The sequence below is a fragment of the Trachurus japonicus genome, chromosome 21 (genome assembly GCF_045865225.1).
Source record: "Trachurus japonicus isolate A0001 chromosome 21, Traja_1.0".
Lineage (NCBI taxonomy): Eukaryota > Metazoa > Chordata > Actinopteri > Carangiformes > Carangidae > Trachurus > Trachurus japonicus.
The window spans coordinates 25258099-25274536 of NC_140927.1; the positions used below are offsets into that span (position 1 = coordinate 25258099).

Consider the following 16438-nt stretch of genomic DNA (forward strand, 5'->3'; position numbering starts at 1 on the left):
GAAGTTTTTTGGTGTGCAGCGATCGCAGGGTCACGTAGGTCTGCTTAGATAAAGTGCTGTTGTTGGGATGCATGCAGTGTTGAGCCATAGCCGGCTGATTAATGCCTCCGAGCACAGGCAGAAATAACCTCTCAATCCCAATTTCACTTTAGAGGATTTTCAAAGGGGCAGAGCATTTTTCATGCCTGGGAGCTTTGATGCATGGCTTCTTTGTGGGTTTTTCTCGGAGGGGAAGGGGGAGGGACAAGGCACTTTAACCTGTGGAAAATGAGCATAAGAGATAGACGGGTTGTTAATACAAAGTCAAGGTCTGCTCACGTTCAAGTATCCTTAACAAAAACCCATTTGCACTTTATGGATAATTGTGTTTGCTGCTCTTCGGGATTTTATCTCTGCAATGTCAGTCTGCACTCTTCTTCATCAGTTCACCTGTCCTCTACTTCTCTTTCATTGTGTTCATTTTTTATCTACACCCCCACATGACCCCTCCTCTGTACTTAATTTAGCCCCACACCATTATTATTAATATTATTCTTTTTCTGATCAATAGGCTGATGCTGGGACAAATCGGCCCAAAGACCAGAACAACTAAATAAATGGACTTTTGAGGGTCTACTAGAGGGAGGTGAAGCTTCTTTAGCTCATTTCTCTTCAGGCAGTAATCAGACTGATTTGCATTCTTAGCCGAACAATCCATATGTTCACTCTGTGTGAAATACAATGAAGCTTTCAGTCAATACCGAGAAGAACAGCGTCAGATGGTCAGTTAAAATTCAGGAAATCCATCAGATTTGTGCCATGAAAATGTCAAATGCAAAACCATCAGGGAGTGGGGGTGGGGGTGGGGAAGGGGGGAGTGAGCCGACCTCTCAATGAACAACTTCCATGTTTAACACCTCACTGACAACAATGGATGTTTCTGCAAATTAATGCAAGCTGGATTCACAGAAATCCATGTTCCCGTTTAAATAATGACAACTGACTGTTGTTCCTGATGGAATCGACCTTTCAGGTAAAGATTGCATGGTCTATGTGCATTTAATCTTATTTAACAACCACGCATATGGACCTTAGTCATTATACCAAGACATTTACTGTCAATTATTTACAGTATTTATCAGTTCTATGAAATCACTCCACTCGTGCTGAAGAGGCTGTATATTCTCACCACACACTTGCAGCACATAACATGAGCAAACGCCAATAGCTGGAGGAGCTCTCCAATGATGAATTACTTTCATGTGATGTGGAACTTTCATTAAAGTGCAAAGGATTTCTAGAGATATATTTCTAAGAAGACTGATCAATAGTGACGCTACAGCAGCTGAGATATCCCGACGTTTTAGTCATCATCAAGACTCAAGCCCCAGATCCTACACTTCACTTTGATGGAGTTTCCCACATTGTGAGTTGTAAGAGTACATGTCAAATCCAAATGCAAACTCTACTTAAAATGTCTCGATTCAAAGATTATGTGAGCACTTATTACAACCTGTATTTGACTTTTCCATATATCATATAAAATCCCCAACCATGGATCATATTGTGCTGTAATATCAGACTCCTCTCTTCTGATTTTAGCCTTTCCATCATTTCTTTGGAGCCTGGTTGCACTTACAAAGCACTCTTCTACCACTCTTATTCACCCTGTGATACATCACATACACACACTCATGCACTGATGGAACAGGCAGTTTGGGGTTCAGTATCTCGCCCAAGGACACTTCAACATGCAGACTAGAGGAATCGGAGATTGAACCATTTACCTTTTGATTGTTGGATGACCTACTCCTACACCTACTGAGATGTGCTCCCATTCAGTCACAAGAGAATCTGTGAAGTGGAGCAAAGTCTGACTTGTAGTTTTAGTTTGTTTGAAAGTTATCAGATGAGGCAGAAGAAAATTCTTCCACAACAAACTGGGATAACGATTTCTTTATTAGTTGTATTGTGTAAAATATAATTTCATGCTATTGTTATTAAGATCTCCCTTCATTGGAACTGTAAACTATCAAAAACAGCACCAGACAAAAGGTTTCCTGTGATATCTGCACACACACACAGCTTCTCTATATCCACAAAAAACATTTCTCATTTCAGAAGAACTCAGAGGCCTCGGTGAGTCCTCTTTATTAATTTTTGGGCGTCTAACGTGTTTAAACAAACCAGATATATCAGATCAATATGTATTGAGTGTCAGCGTCTGTTGGTTTTTTCTCATTTTATCTTAGAGTTTGGTCCAGAGAAAAGAGATCAGCCTCCAGACACACTGCTGCGAGATACGGTGTGGATTTTTATGGTCTCCAGAGGGTGATTGCTGCATTTTACTGGACACTTCACAGGCATTTGATATCACCCTCAGGACAAATGAAACTTTTTGCAACCGTGGGTGTATGTTGTCCAATCTCTCACTGTGTTATTAGAAGTTATAATGAATGAATCATATTGGTTCTTACCCCAGGACTGTAAAAAAATATATATATATAAAATACATGTCATGAATTTCCAGGGAAACCTGTCAAAATCCTGCAGGTGAATCGAGACAATATTCTGCAGGTATATTTTTAGACATGTCATAGTTCCCAAGAAGCGCTGAGCTCAAAGCTGAAACGTATAATGATGACATCCTGAGAAAGAGGCAATTGGAGCTGATGCATTTGAATGCTGATGTGTTTGCACATCTGTTTAGGCTGTGTCACAGTGACTGACGATGCTGCCTTCCTCACACCTGACGTTCTCTATGCACTAAACACTCACCGAGACCTGTGGCTATTCATCAGCTTGTCAGCAGCAGCAGACATCCATCTTCCACTTTCACTGCGTGCCTGTCTCTCTCCCTCCCTCACACAGGCCGTGCGGGTGCTCAGGAGGTCCCCTCAGGCTGACACGTCGCCTGAGCTCTGGGGAGATTGCAGAGGTACAGTGTGTGAAGGATGAGGCCACTAACGCCCTCTGTATTGTTTTCATTTTCCTCTATTCACAGTTTTGTTTTTGTCCATATTCGAACAGGAATCGTACGAAAATAGGAGAACATGCTGACACCAGTGAACGGCCTATTTGAGGTCTGAGTGGTGCACTAAACCTTGGCAGGCTTTGGATACACTACATTATTCATTTTCCACGTTATTTAAATTTCAGAGAAGAAGCATCGGATGCTTGGAATTACAGTTAATTTGTTAAAGGCTTTCAGTAGGAGAGAAGCAACTGGGACAAATAGAGATTAGAATAAAATATGGGATGAAAATTTAAATAATGAAACATAGTATGCATCAAAATTAATAAGCTCATGAATATCAACAATCTCAATGAAGGAAGATTTATGAATAAAGTAAGACTATTTACTGTCTACTAACCTTGTTTGACTGTAAAAAGCATTAATTTAGCAGCATTTGTTGTAATTTAATATCTATTTTAGCACATACTGTACAGTGTTCTCTAAATTGTTTAAACGAGTACCACAGGGTAGTGCTGAAGGCTGCAGGGTTAGAAGGTGCTGACCATGTAATTGCAACACCCCCACAGTATGAGACAGTGTAAGTGGACCTTGAATTAACAGTTTTATTATTTTATTTCACTTCCACTCATTCTGCCTGCAGGGTAAAGAATGGTTTATTTAATCATTCCCATAATATTTTCAACAATCATAGCAGGAGTGTACTGCCTTAAACGAAAGCAACAACATAAAATATTAGATTTAAGATTAAAAATGACATGCCTACATGTGCTTACATTTTGATTGGGAATAAAAAACAACAACAAACAATTAAAGCAGAAGTAAGCGATCCGGTGGTTTTGGCTAACTTCTTGTCAGCCGATGGAGTTAGCAGTCCCCGCCCTCGTCCCTACGTCACCACATTCACGCGCATCCCTTGGCTGCACACACAGAGAGGACTGCCCCTTTATGCCGTTCTCTCTCCTCATTGGATAAAGGTTGTGGGATACAAGGAAAGTTTTCTCCTCGGCTTACAGCAGAGTGACTGACAGACCCGTGTTTCAGACCAAACACTCTATAGAAGTGATTGCTGTCGGAAGATAGAACTATTTAAGACTTATAGGCCTATTAACACAAATATTCTGCTTACTTCTGGTTTAATTTCTATTATATTTATTTAAATATTCAGAACAGAGGTTAAACACTGAAAAAGAAGTTTTACACAACAAAATTCACTCATTTTCTGTTGTTTGTTTTACACAACAAAATTCACTCATTTTCTGTTGTTTGTTTGCTGTATAACATACAGAACCAACAAGGTATACATTGATGCAGAATAGCACATAAAAAAAACAAAAACACAAATAGTCAAAAACATTGTACAATAATAGATCATTACAAAATATAGTTTAAAGAAAAGATAAATAAATAAGTCAAAGATGGGTACAAAAGTCATAAAGAATAAAATACATAGGCTAGATAAAATGAAACAACAGCAAGACAGAGGCTTCAGGGAAAAACTGTTCATAGTGACTCTGTAATGTGTTTCTTTTGTTGTTCTTGTTTATCAAATTTAGATATTTAAACAGAGAGTTTAGTTCCATTAGAAACTTAGCGACCTTAGGTATTGATTTAGCAAATTTTGTTTTGTGAATAAAAAAAGTTTCCTTTCCCCGTAATGTTGACGCATGACGTTCTTTTCCCACAATGCACGGCGGAAACAGCCACGTAAACGTAAGGAAGCGTGGCCGGTGCTGCAGCTGTCTGACTGTCTTCGCTAACTAGCTGCCTCTGCCCCACTGCACAACAACAGAGCAGCGTATCACGGCCGTCCACACGATGCTACACTTTTTTCCCAGGTATTCAACGCCCATATATCTGTCTCAGATCCACTCGTCCAGGTTTGCTTTATAATCATTTCCCCTCCCAAGTTGTGGATAATGTAAAGCAGCTAGCCGTTAGCAGCCCCTTAGCCTCGCTAATGTTAGCACACAGGAAATGCTAGAAAACAAGACAGTTTCTTTCATGGGGAGGTGGAGAATACGCTGTAATGTAACTAGTGAGATGGTTCGCTTGTAAAATAACCAGAAAACGTTAAGAAAATACGAAACTTGTAGCCAATAAACCAAACGTACGGCTAATGGCGTTGTAGGTAAACAGAGCTAACTCGACTCTTCTCTCTTTAGCTGTGGACCCACGGCTCTAGCTTTATTTTTTCTCTTTCCTGCATGTTTTGTTGTTCTCTTGATTGGTTTATCACAGTACTAACGTCAATGGCGATGACGTGTGTTTACTCTGATGCTGATAACAATCACGTTTTGCCACGAGGGCAGTAGGTCGCGACGTACAGTAGATGATGCCTTCAGGAGCTTCCTCCTTCATTTGAGTCAGTGGAGCTGTCCATGGTCCTAATACCACACACACACACACACACACACACACACACACACACACACACACACACACACACACACACAGCTATTGACGGCTTCTGCTCATGCATCATCAGCAAGGACAAACACTTAATTACAAGACTCCATTTATTAGGGCCGTCAGTGCACTGTTTGACTTGCTTAACATTTTCTACACATAATTAAATGTCAGTGGCTGAATTTCACTGACAAACTGCAAGATAACGAACACTTGACTGCGCAAATACCTCAAAAGCTCCTACATCACCCACCTCTTCCACTTTTGAGACACTGTCAAACTTTTCTGCTTTGCTCAGGAATAACTACGTGAAGCCTTGTGTCGTTGTACTGTAGATGTCCAGTGGTTTGCTGCATTTAAAATCTTTTATTAACAGCTCTTGCACTGACTGAAAACACAGTGGCACTATTCAAAGGGAGAGAAAGTCATTCAAAGCACAAGAGGGAGCCACATGACATTATAAGATGCATCAGTGCCACTACAGGGGTACTTTAAACTCTGAAATAAAACAAAGACCATCTTGTGATGTGATCACACCAGCTGTGATTTACAATAACATCTATCTGTTTCAACCCTGGAGTACTCACAAGGCGTCACTATATTATTACAGCAGTAATATGTCTCCAGGTACACTAGCCCTAAAACCTCAACTGATCAAATACATAGGGAGTGGGACACACCCATAAAGTGTATTTAACTAATGTGTCAGTACCAGTACTGTAACATGAGTTATACAAACACAGATTTGTTGCTCAGATGTTAAAAGCAACAGTAGAAATGAATATTTTATGCTAATGCCAAAAGAATTAACTTTATGACTTCTTAAGCCTTTTCCAGTCAGCAGTAATGTTAGTAAGCCGCATTAGCAATAGCAGATAGGTTTGGTTTGACCCGTATAAGAACTCATGGAAGAATGTAATAATAACAACAGGGGAACTCGTGGGTCGGATGATATTTCCCCCAGGAGATCAATAAAGTATTCTAATATGAACACGTTTTGGGCGTCATCTCTAGTTTAAATATGATTTTGAACAAAATTCATATTTAATTGGCACACAAAATGGACTAAACAACCTTATTAGATATCCATCATACTTTTTCTTAACGAGCCCTTTTTTATCTGCTTTACATTTGTTTACAGGCCTTCAGTCAGATTATCAGAGCTGTAAGATGTCAATGGTGCTGTTTGCCTCTGTGGTCCGGGTCGGCGACGGCCTGCCTCTGTCTGCATCCACCGACTACGAGCAGGATAAAGAGCTTCAGGAAACCAAGAGGCATCTCAAAGGTCTCTCCAAGAAACTGGGCCAGTTCCCTGACCGCTGCACGCTTAAGACCGGGCCATACAATGTCAAGTAGGTCTTTGTAGATGTTCATTTGAATTCCTTTTTTGTGCTCATTTTGTATTACACGGTATGTACTATTAAATGTGAAAAGACATCTATCTGTATTCACCACCAGATAAAAAATACATCGTATCCAGTTACTCCTGATATCGAGCGCTTTAATGTTGAATTCATTCGCTGAATACGTTTAAAATTCAAGGTATGAAACAGAGATTTAGATCATTTTTCTGCATCTTTATCTAAAGCAACCCATGGGTGATTACACAGTCTGCTGCTGACAGTTTTCATCCTCCTCTTCCTGACCCTCTAATATAGCTGTGATGGAAAGATGCTTTTTTAATTTGAGCGATTTGACAGTCAGGCTTTCATTGGAGGTGTCAGATCGTTTCTGAAAGCCTTTCCAGTGCTCAGGGAAATGCTTTGAAAGACTCCGCAGTGCTGTTTGTTAAGATGTTATTAGTCATATTAAGACAGAGGACATGACCTCAAAAAGAAATTTAAAATCAGACGTCACTGGGGCAGCTATACTTTTCAACACTCCTTTTTTATAAGAGTCTCTTAGTTGAATGAGAGTCTGAAGCATCCGAAGAAGAGGTCAGGAGACACTGAAGGTCAGAATGAGGTGGGCGGTGTTTCAAGTCACAGGTTAATTTGTTCTTTAATACCTTAGGCCCTTGGAGGCAGGTACTGTATGCCTCTAGTCAAGTATGTTAGATACAGACCTGGTAAATTTCATATTTGATGTGAAAAGAAGTAAATACAGCCGGTTCAGGAAACAGGCGTTCAAATGAGCCTGTGAAATATCTTCAAATGCTCATGTTGCTTTTAATTTGCTGTGTTAACAAATAGAAAAAAGTGCAAATGTGTCTGCCACTGAATCAGTTCTCACTAATCTCCCAGATCCAGTTTATTCAGTGGCAGCAATGATTGCGAGCTTGGTCACAGTGGATGGAAAGCAGAATGGAACAAAGTACAGAAATAGCCTTAAAGGGATAGTTCAACATTTTGGCAAATTGGCCCATTGCCATAATCCCAATAGTCATAGCAGTAGGTTCGTTACCTTTAATTGTTGGTGAAAACGGAGGCTATTAGGCTAATGGGATTTCTTGGTTTCCCTCATCAAACTCATCAAATACACAATCCAACAATCCAAAACGCTCTCATGGACAAGTTGTGACCTGCACATTCACCACGCTATGAGATAATAACGGAATGTTACCAGACAGAGTTGTTTTCGAGACAATTTGCCAAAATGTTGAACTATCCCTTTAATGAAATCCCGGTCAAATGCTCAGAGGTCAACCGATGGTCCTCGTCACATCTGACAGAACTTGAGAGGATCTGCATAGTAGAATTACATAAAAGGCTGTAATCACTGCAAAAGGGTCTGAACACTTAAGTCAGTGTGATATTGCAGTTTTTTCTTTTTAATAAATTACTGTAGTTAAAATATATTTGTCATTATGATGTATTGAGAGTAGAGAGGAACATTTAACTTAAAGGATTTAAGCATAAGACTGCAACTAAGAAGAAGAAAAAAGAAAGTGAAGGGGTCTGAATACTTTATGACTGTGATCTAGTACCACAGCTTGCAAACACTTTCTGTAGCCTACTCTGAGCGTTTCCAGTCTTGATTTACACACACTCCTCTTTGCACCTTAGATTTTGAGATATTTTTAGGCCGTGTTGCCACACACTGCATGTTTTTAAGATCTACCCACACACTTTTCAGTGATGTTCAAGTCAGAGGACTGTGAGGGCTGCTCCAAATGCTTCAGCCTGTGTTACTTGAAGTAGCTAATCATGGATTTTGTGGTTTTTACTTTGGATCATTGTTTGCTATTGTAGAGGCCAGCTTCTTCTTATTCAGTTTCAGATATTCGCCAGATATTTAGTGGAAGCCATTGTTCTTTCTGTCTGTAAAAAATGTCTCTTGTGCAACTGGCTGCCAAAGCCGAGTATTTCCACCCCCGTGCTTAACAGTCTGCTCTGCAGTGGGGAGGTTTTCTAAGAAGACTGATCACAACATGCCACAATCACTCTTTTTTCTTCTATTTGTAAAGTTCATGAAGTAAAAAGAAGGGGTGTATTAACGTTTGGATTTTTAATGTCACTTTGCTGCAGAGGTTGTTCTGTATTTGCTTCCTCTCCTTCTAAAAATCAACCAGATGTGTCATGTGCCCAGCCATATGCATGCAGATAGATATATATTTGTGTCATTCTGTGGGGAAATAATTCAGATATTCCTGGATTACGTTCACTGGGCTTTATCTTTACAAACTTGGTGTAACTTACCTGTATAGGAATTTCAAATATACCACTGCTATCTGCTGGGGGATTTAGGGACTTTGCAGTGATGTTCACAAAGATTACTTCACATTTCATTATATTTTAACACACTCGAACCGTATCTCATGCCTCATCGGCTATACCAGTGACAACCTCCGGACTTCATCTAGCTTTACTTTTATCTCTTATTCAGCTGTGACTTCACGATGTATTTTCTGATCTGTCTGCTGCATCCTGTCTGGGGAGGCGAGATAATGTGAAACAGACTTGTCCACTTGAACGACTTTTGCACCGTGGACTCGTTTCAAAAATGTTTCTCATGGACTGGTTGTCAAAGGGGTGTGGAAGTGGGACGGTTTGTAATAATTCACTATTATTTCAAGAACATAAAATATTTTTATTGCTCTAACCATCACGATACATGAGAGACAGCGGTCAAAGATGAATTCATCTCTTGTCTGTTTGTTGTTTGTTGAACGGGCGGTTCTTATTGGCCTTTCACTTTTTATTACACTTACAGTAAAGTGCACTAAGAGTTGTCATCCACTCCAGTAATCTCTATTTCAGCCTTGTTCAGACAGCAGACAGAGGGCAGAGAAGCAGGGCAAGCATAGATGATGAATAGAAAATAAATGCATGGTAGTGAATATTGATTGGACACACATTGGCGACTAATAGTGGCAGCCCTCATGTTGTACAAAAAAGAAAAAGTTAATCAATCCTGCACTAGAAGGACGTCAGAAGTGCACCCGTCTTGATTTTATCTTCTGGTTTTTAAAGTTTCTAATCAAATTCAAGATGCTTGTGATTAGATGTGGAGCACCTGCCTGCATCAGTGAGCTGCTGCTGCTGCTGCTGTCCTGTATCACTGTGGGATGTCTGAGGTCTGCAGATCAATGAGGGTTGTTCCTCCTTCTAGCTTTAAAACCAAAGGAGTCTCTTGGTTTTTGAAGTCGGGTCTCCTGTATTTTTAAAACCCATTCCCTTTGGAAAAGTGTGTGAATCTTCTGTTTTCTTCTGTCTTTGTGAAGTCTGAGCCCTGAAAGGCACTTTATTATTATAAATGAACTGCACTTGTACTTACTGTGGGCGTATATAAAACTCATAATGCACTCGCATCACGTCATAACTCACTCGTTATAATCACATTATTGACACGGTGGTGTCTATGCGGTGGTGTGTGTAATAACAGTGAATGGACAGGTTTGTGTTTTTTATTTACCCCAAGTGTGAGGCGGTGATATTAAACATCATATAACCTTATCAGAGTGAGGTTCCTGCCTCCCTCTGGTGTTTGTGTGAGTCACCTCCTTGAAGTCTGAGGCCCTGCAGCTACACACTGACATGCTGCTATCAGGCTTTACCCTCATTCTTCACATGTCTGCTATACATTTTGTTTTTGTTCCATTCTTTTTCTTTCTCTCTCTCTCTACATGATAAATCATTACATCCGGCTCCTCCGTTTGTTGACATTTATGTTCCACGTCCATTTAGATGCGATAACCAGCTTTCCGCTCAATTGTGTCCAGAGCTATTCTGATGATGTAGAAAGTCGTATCTGGGGAATTTAATTTGTGCTCAGTGTATCAATTAACTCTGCAGGGCCCCAAAAGATAGTGTCTGCCGAGGTGCATATGAATGTGAATGTGGGATTCGCGTTTAATTAGCTGTGAATGTGTGAATTTTAGGCACAAATGTGCTGAAATAGAGGTTGTAGTGTTTATGGAGCAGCAGCCGGCAGAATCACAAGTACCATTGTGTTTTCCTGTAATCTGCACTGTATTTAGCCTGATGTCCTAATTACAGTTTTCCAGGCTTTGCACGGATAGAGGAGTGCAAGGAGTAGTAATTGATGTGCATGTGTGTGTGTTTCAGTTTCACCAGCTCACTGGGTGTTGGATACCTGATGGTGTGCACAGCTAACTACCCCAACGTGCTGGCGTTCTGCTTCCTGGACGAGCTGCAGAAGGAGTTCATCGTCACCTATGACCCCAAGCGGATCAGCAGCGTGGTGCGGCCCTACTCCTTCATTGAGTTCGGTGAGCTCCGTGGATTTTTACAGCATGTTTCATATCACTACCACATGGTAAAATGTTTGGTCATGTGCTCACAGTCAAATTGTGGTGGTGACTTTTTTTCTTAAAGTCAAGAATACAGGGAAAAAAGAGTCATTGTAGATAAAGACGTGTCTGACTACTGTTGTTTTTTGTAGACTGGAGAATCTCTGTCTCCTGCTTGCTTTCTTGTTATTGTTCCACTTTTTAATATTCACTCCTCCTGCATGTTAAACAAACTGAATGGAGCAAACCATCATTCTCCAGAGCTCAACAAAAGGTGTACAGGGAAATGAATGACAATAGAAGGAACACAAAAAAGTGCAACAGAAAGTGGTTACACCAAAAAAAAAAGTTTCTTTATGCAATATGAATTCTATTCCAAGTCGTCATTCAATTTTTTTGGCAGAAAATGTCACAAAGTCTCAACAACAACAATCTGAAACTCAAAGATCTTCAATTTGTGATAACATACATTTGGAAAAAAACTGAAAAAGAAAAAAGGAATGGACATATAAACCTCATAAATGACCAATGATCAAAATAGATCGACAGACTCTCCTGCTATTAGATAAAAATGATCTGTTTCTCCCCCTTGTTTCGCTCCGAGTGTTATGATCCATCCTGTTGTTGTGCTCCACCACCAGACACCTTCATCCAGAAAACCAAACAGCGCTACAACAGCCCCCGTTCCCTGTCCACCAAGATCAACCTGGCTGACATGCAGACAGAAATCAAGCTGCGACCGCCCTACCAGCTCTCCCCCGAGGACCTGCAGGCCATCAACGGCTTCTCTGTGCATGCGCCACCCAAGTACAAGGGCATCGGTAGGGCATGAGCTGCTGTACACACACACACACACAGTATGACAGAAGTTTGTTGTGATCAGTAGACGACTACTTAATTTCCTTTCTGCAGATCAATCAAGTATTCTCTCATCTCATCTTGTCTTACACTTATGTGCCGCTGTTTGTACTGGTTGATGGTGATTTTCCTCTGTCTGCAGCGCTGAAGAAATGATAGCGGATGCACCACCTCACCTGTTATTGTGCATCACCTCTGTGATGTCATAGATCTGCAGAGGCATCCACATGTTTTATCAGTTAAAGTTGCAGTAGAGAAACAAAACACCTTCCCACGTGTGTTTTTAGTGATCGGTGTTTATCTTCTACTTTTTAAATGCATTTAATTTATGAAAGAAGTCTATCTCATCACCTCGGTTACCTCTCTTTATTTCCATTTAAGTTAAAGAAAGTAAAAGTTTTAAATTTAATTTTTGTAACGCTGGAGAGACACTTATTCAAATCAATAATAATAATAGAGATTAACTTTAAATTAACATTTGCAACACAGACACATTGAAGTTTTTTTTTTAACATTTATTGTTTTGATAATTACTTTTCAAGGATAATTAAAAGCTAATTTGGCATTTTCCCCCTCAAATTTTGTTTTTGCTTCACTTTCAATTACTGTTCTCCACTTGCTGAGTTACCCTCGCTGTGAGAGGGCACTGTTTACTTTAAACTGCCAGAAACATCGTGCTCTTGCAGGAGGAAACTTTTGGAAGCACGGCAGCATAAAAAAAACACTGAATATCAGTTTAAAATAATTCATTTCTTCTATATACAGCAGTAAAAAAACATGTTTGTAAAATGTGCAGTAGGCTGGTCGAACAGCTCCAGTGTTGCTGTGCGGCTCCGACCCCCACCGGCCCCGCTGCTGCTCCACAAAACAAGGCTGTTGTATGCACCGTCACACCTCAGCTGACCCACCTCGGGTCACTTCAGAGCTGTTGTGCTTTCCCCCTGACATCCTCTTCAGAGCAGCTCTCCACGCTTTGCTCGCTCTCTGTTGGTTGCCTTGCCAGGCTCCATTTTCTGAGAACATAAATCATTTTTTCCTCAGGGATGAAGTATGCTAATCTGATAATAGTTATGGATCACTCCTTTTACTGTGGCAGAAAGTTGAGGATGTCAGAAGATTTAAAAAACAGGCTGTGCATGTCCTGTCATTTCCACTCAAGGTTTTATCCTTTTACTCTGTCTTACATACAGGTTTTTTATAAATAATTGCATTTTCTAAGATATACATTTTGTTATATCACTTGGAAAGCAGATTTTTTCGTAATACTTTTCTAATTCATTTGTCGAAGCAGATTTTCTCTAATAAAATCTGCTTTTTGTCCGTTCCAGCTCCCACACAGATGTTGGAGCCGGTGACTCTCCCCGGCATCGTGTCCTGTGTCCTCAGTGTCCTCTGTGGAGGCCTGAACCTGCTGCGAGGAGTCCACGCTATAGAGAGCATACTACAGGTGAGGACATACACAGACAGTCTGAGGCTGTCTTCACGGTAAAAATATTCCAAAAATAATCAGTTTTAATTTACAGAGATGTCCTGAGCTCACTGTGAACTCAGTTTTTATTTCACTTTCAATCATTATTCATCTTATTATCTGCTGTTTTCTGAAATGTTCAACAGAAAGTACTACTGACAAGGGCACAGTAACAAGGACAAAACCAAAGGAACAGAGATACTAGTAATAATAATAAAAAGCTTCCAGATTAATAATGTAGATTGGATTCATATTATACAGTATGTAGAGGTTCCTCATTGTAATAGTACCACCACCTTTTAATAAATAAAGGTGATGGTACTATTACAATGAGGAACCTCTACATACAACATACAAAGACATACTGTATTATGTCTTTTTCCAGTTCATTATTTGTTCCATCTGATATGTTTGCCTTTTTCTCTCAGTCCATATTTCATATGTTGGAGGACTGGGCTTTAACCACCTAACTGTGATGCATTTAATTTCTGTTGGTAGCAGTATGTGTAGGAGATATTGTGGCTCTCCCTTCTATGCCTTTTGTTTTGGTAATTAACTCAGTAGAGCCACAGCTGGGTCTGTTTTAATGTTTCTACCAAACAGTAGAAACGTAGGAAAGTATTTCAAACCCTTCTTCTCGGATTATTTTCAATTTAGTTTTTCCATCAAATTAAGTGTCTCAGATTATTAAATTTACTCTAATCACCCATCATGGTGTAGATCGTACGTCAATAAAATAAATAGCCAAAACTACTCATAAGATCCATATTACCTTCTTAAGTCTGAACCTGCTGCATAAGAGCAGCATCACTCCGCTGCTCATTCTGTTCCTTGAAACTCTGTAATGTTGCATTTTATTCCATTTTACCGAATGAGACCAAGAAATTGACAAATTGGGATCTCTGCATTTTCTCCTCATTGACATATTGGTTTCATGATGCCTTGTCTAGACAAATAAACCTTTTTTTTTTTCCTCTGCGCCTTTTCTTCTTCTTTCTGCAGAATGACGATGAAGACTTTAATTATGTGATTGCCTTCTTCCTCGGCACAGCAGCCTGTCTTTATCAGGTAAGTGATAGTCTGCGGTAAGAGCAGCCCATCACCGGCTGACTGGCTGACTAATGGCCCTGTACTTTACAACTCAGCAGCTTGTCAGCTAAACCAACATTAGCAAAAGCTCAGTGCCTTTCACCCACTACCTCCTCCACGACGTTCCCTTCTGCTCCTTTTGTGCAGCTCATGATGCTAAATTGAATTTTTCTGACTTTAGTATATCAGACGCCACAGATGTGCTGGTAGATTAGTCAGGTGAAAACAGTCATTAGACAAGAAGTTTTTAATGTTTTGAATGTGCTTATTGTTCAGTGAAGGATGTGCCACTTGTCATTGTCAATCACATAAAGTTTGCAGCATTCAAACTCGCTGTCGTTCTCCTTTTCAGTGTTACCTGTTTGCCTACTTCTCAGTCTGGAGGAACAGTAAGTCCTTCCTGGCGTTTGCACTCATCTGTCTGTCCAACATGTACCTGTATGAACTGAGGAACATGTGGCAGATCCTCTTCCACGTCGCCGTGGGAGCCTTCATGACTCTGCAGATAAAACTCAGGCAACCGCTGGGAAAAGCCCCGGATTATAACGTCTGACAAAAAAAAAAAAACTCACAACCCCACAAAGGACAAATGGACTGTACGTTGGACTTGTGTCTCTCCTGCTCTGGAGATGCAGCAGAGAGAGAGAGAGAGAGGCAGGTGGCTCTGGACAGACTGGGGACACAAAAAGTGGAAACAAAAACCAATCATTTCAGGAGGAAAAAGAAAATTTGCAGCGCCACAGTGGTCCTGTTCTCACTCAGTCCCAGTGGACAGATCTCAGCGTGAGACTCTGCCACAGCCTGCATCATCCGTGGATCTAATTGGTTTGTTTGGGAGTCGTCTCTCCTCCATCTCCACCATTGTCTGATAAAAGATATTTACTTATTATTTCTTGTCATCGCAGCCATAGTTTAGGTCAGAGTCCTGCATATAAAGCATCTATCTCCTATTTCAAACTTAAACATCACCTCCAAAACAAAGTATGACGACCTTCAGGTCATCTGTAAACCAAATACAGAGGCTGTGGACACTTGTAGTTCAAGAACCAAAATAAAAGCGATAAACATAAATTAAAAAAAATAGGCAGGACAGAGCATGAATCACACACATCCTGCTCGTTTCACGTGTTACAAGCACTTTTTTCCCACACATGCACCCGTGGGACACCTGAGCTGGTGCAGGACTCTGGTTTAGGTCATGTTTTTAAAACTATGCAACGCTGCCTCCTCACATGTGGCTCTTTTCTGCTCTATTGTCATCATATCGTATTGTTCAGATCTTTATCGTTAATTTTACTATTTATTGTAACTGATAGATTATTCATGCTGCATGTGATCAGAGAAGATTTTATACAGATTTTATTCGTTTTTTTATTTGTGGATTTTTTTTTTTTTTTTAAATACACAGATTTGTAACTTCTTGTCACAGACTAACTCTCCTGCTCCAGTAGACACAAACAGTGTGTTAGCATTCATACCCTACTTCCTCGCCCACACAGCCTCAAGCATGTGGAAGTGTCAAGTGACTATGTTAATAACAAGTCTGTGTTGGCAGCAGCGAAGATACTCGCTGTGTTGTCGAGGCCAGGAGCATCTCGTATCATCTGAGCAGCCTCTGGCGGCATTTTTTTTTTCCTCCCACCCAGTCCCCGAGACGTGCTCGCGTCTGCCACTGTGCAAGACAAAAAAAAAAACTCAAGTCTCTCACCCTCTTAGTACAATATTCACATTTAACATAATTGCAATCGCATTCAGTGGTTTTAAAACAGTGAGAGATTTTTGGGGGCAATAACAGGGAAGGTTGTCCCCCCCACACAAATAAAAGCAAACAAACAAAAGAGAAGGGCAGAGAATTGAGTCACACTTTTGTTCATGAGTCGCTCAAAAGTTGTGCCAAGATTGTCATGACGTCTTTGTTTCTTCTTTTTTTTTAAATAATCTGTCTCTGACTGGATGGAGTTGAGAGTGG

General features: G+C 40.3%; 1 protein-coding gene across 1 annotated transcript; it reads left to right on the forward strand.

Annotated features, from left to right (window-relative positions):
* The first annotated feature begins 4670 nt into the window (after window positions 1-4670).
* sec22a (SEC22 homolog A, vesicle trafficking protein) lies at window positions 4671-16033 on the forward strand. The gene is made up of 7 exons (XM_085764855.1): window positions 4671-4791; window positions 6504-6714; window positions 10870-11033; window positions 11696-11875; window positions 13241-13359; window positions 14383-14448; window positions 14822-16033. The coding sequence occupies exons 2-7, from the start codon at window positions 6533-6535 to the stop codon at window positions 15020-15022; spliced, it is 912 nt and encodes a 303-aa protein (XP_085620981.1). The 5' UTR covers window positions 4671-4791; window positions 6504-6532; the 3' UTR covers window positions 15023-16033.
* Window positions 16034-16438: the final 405 nt, after the last annotated feature.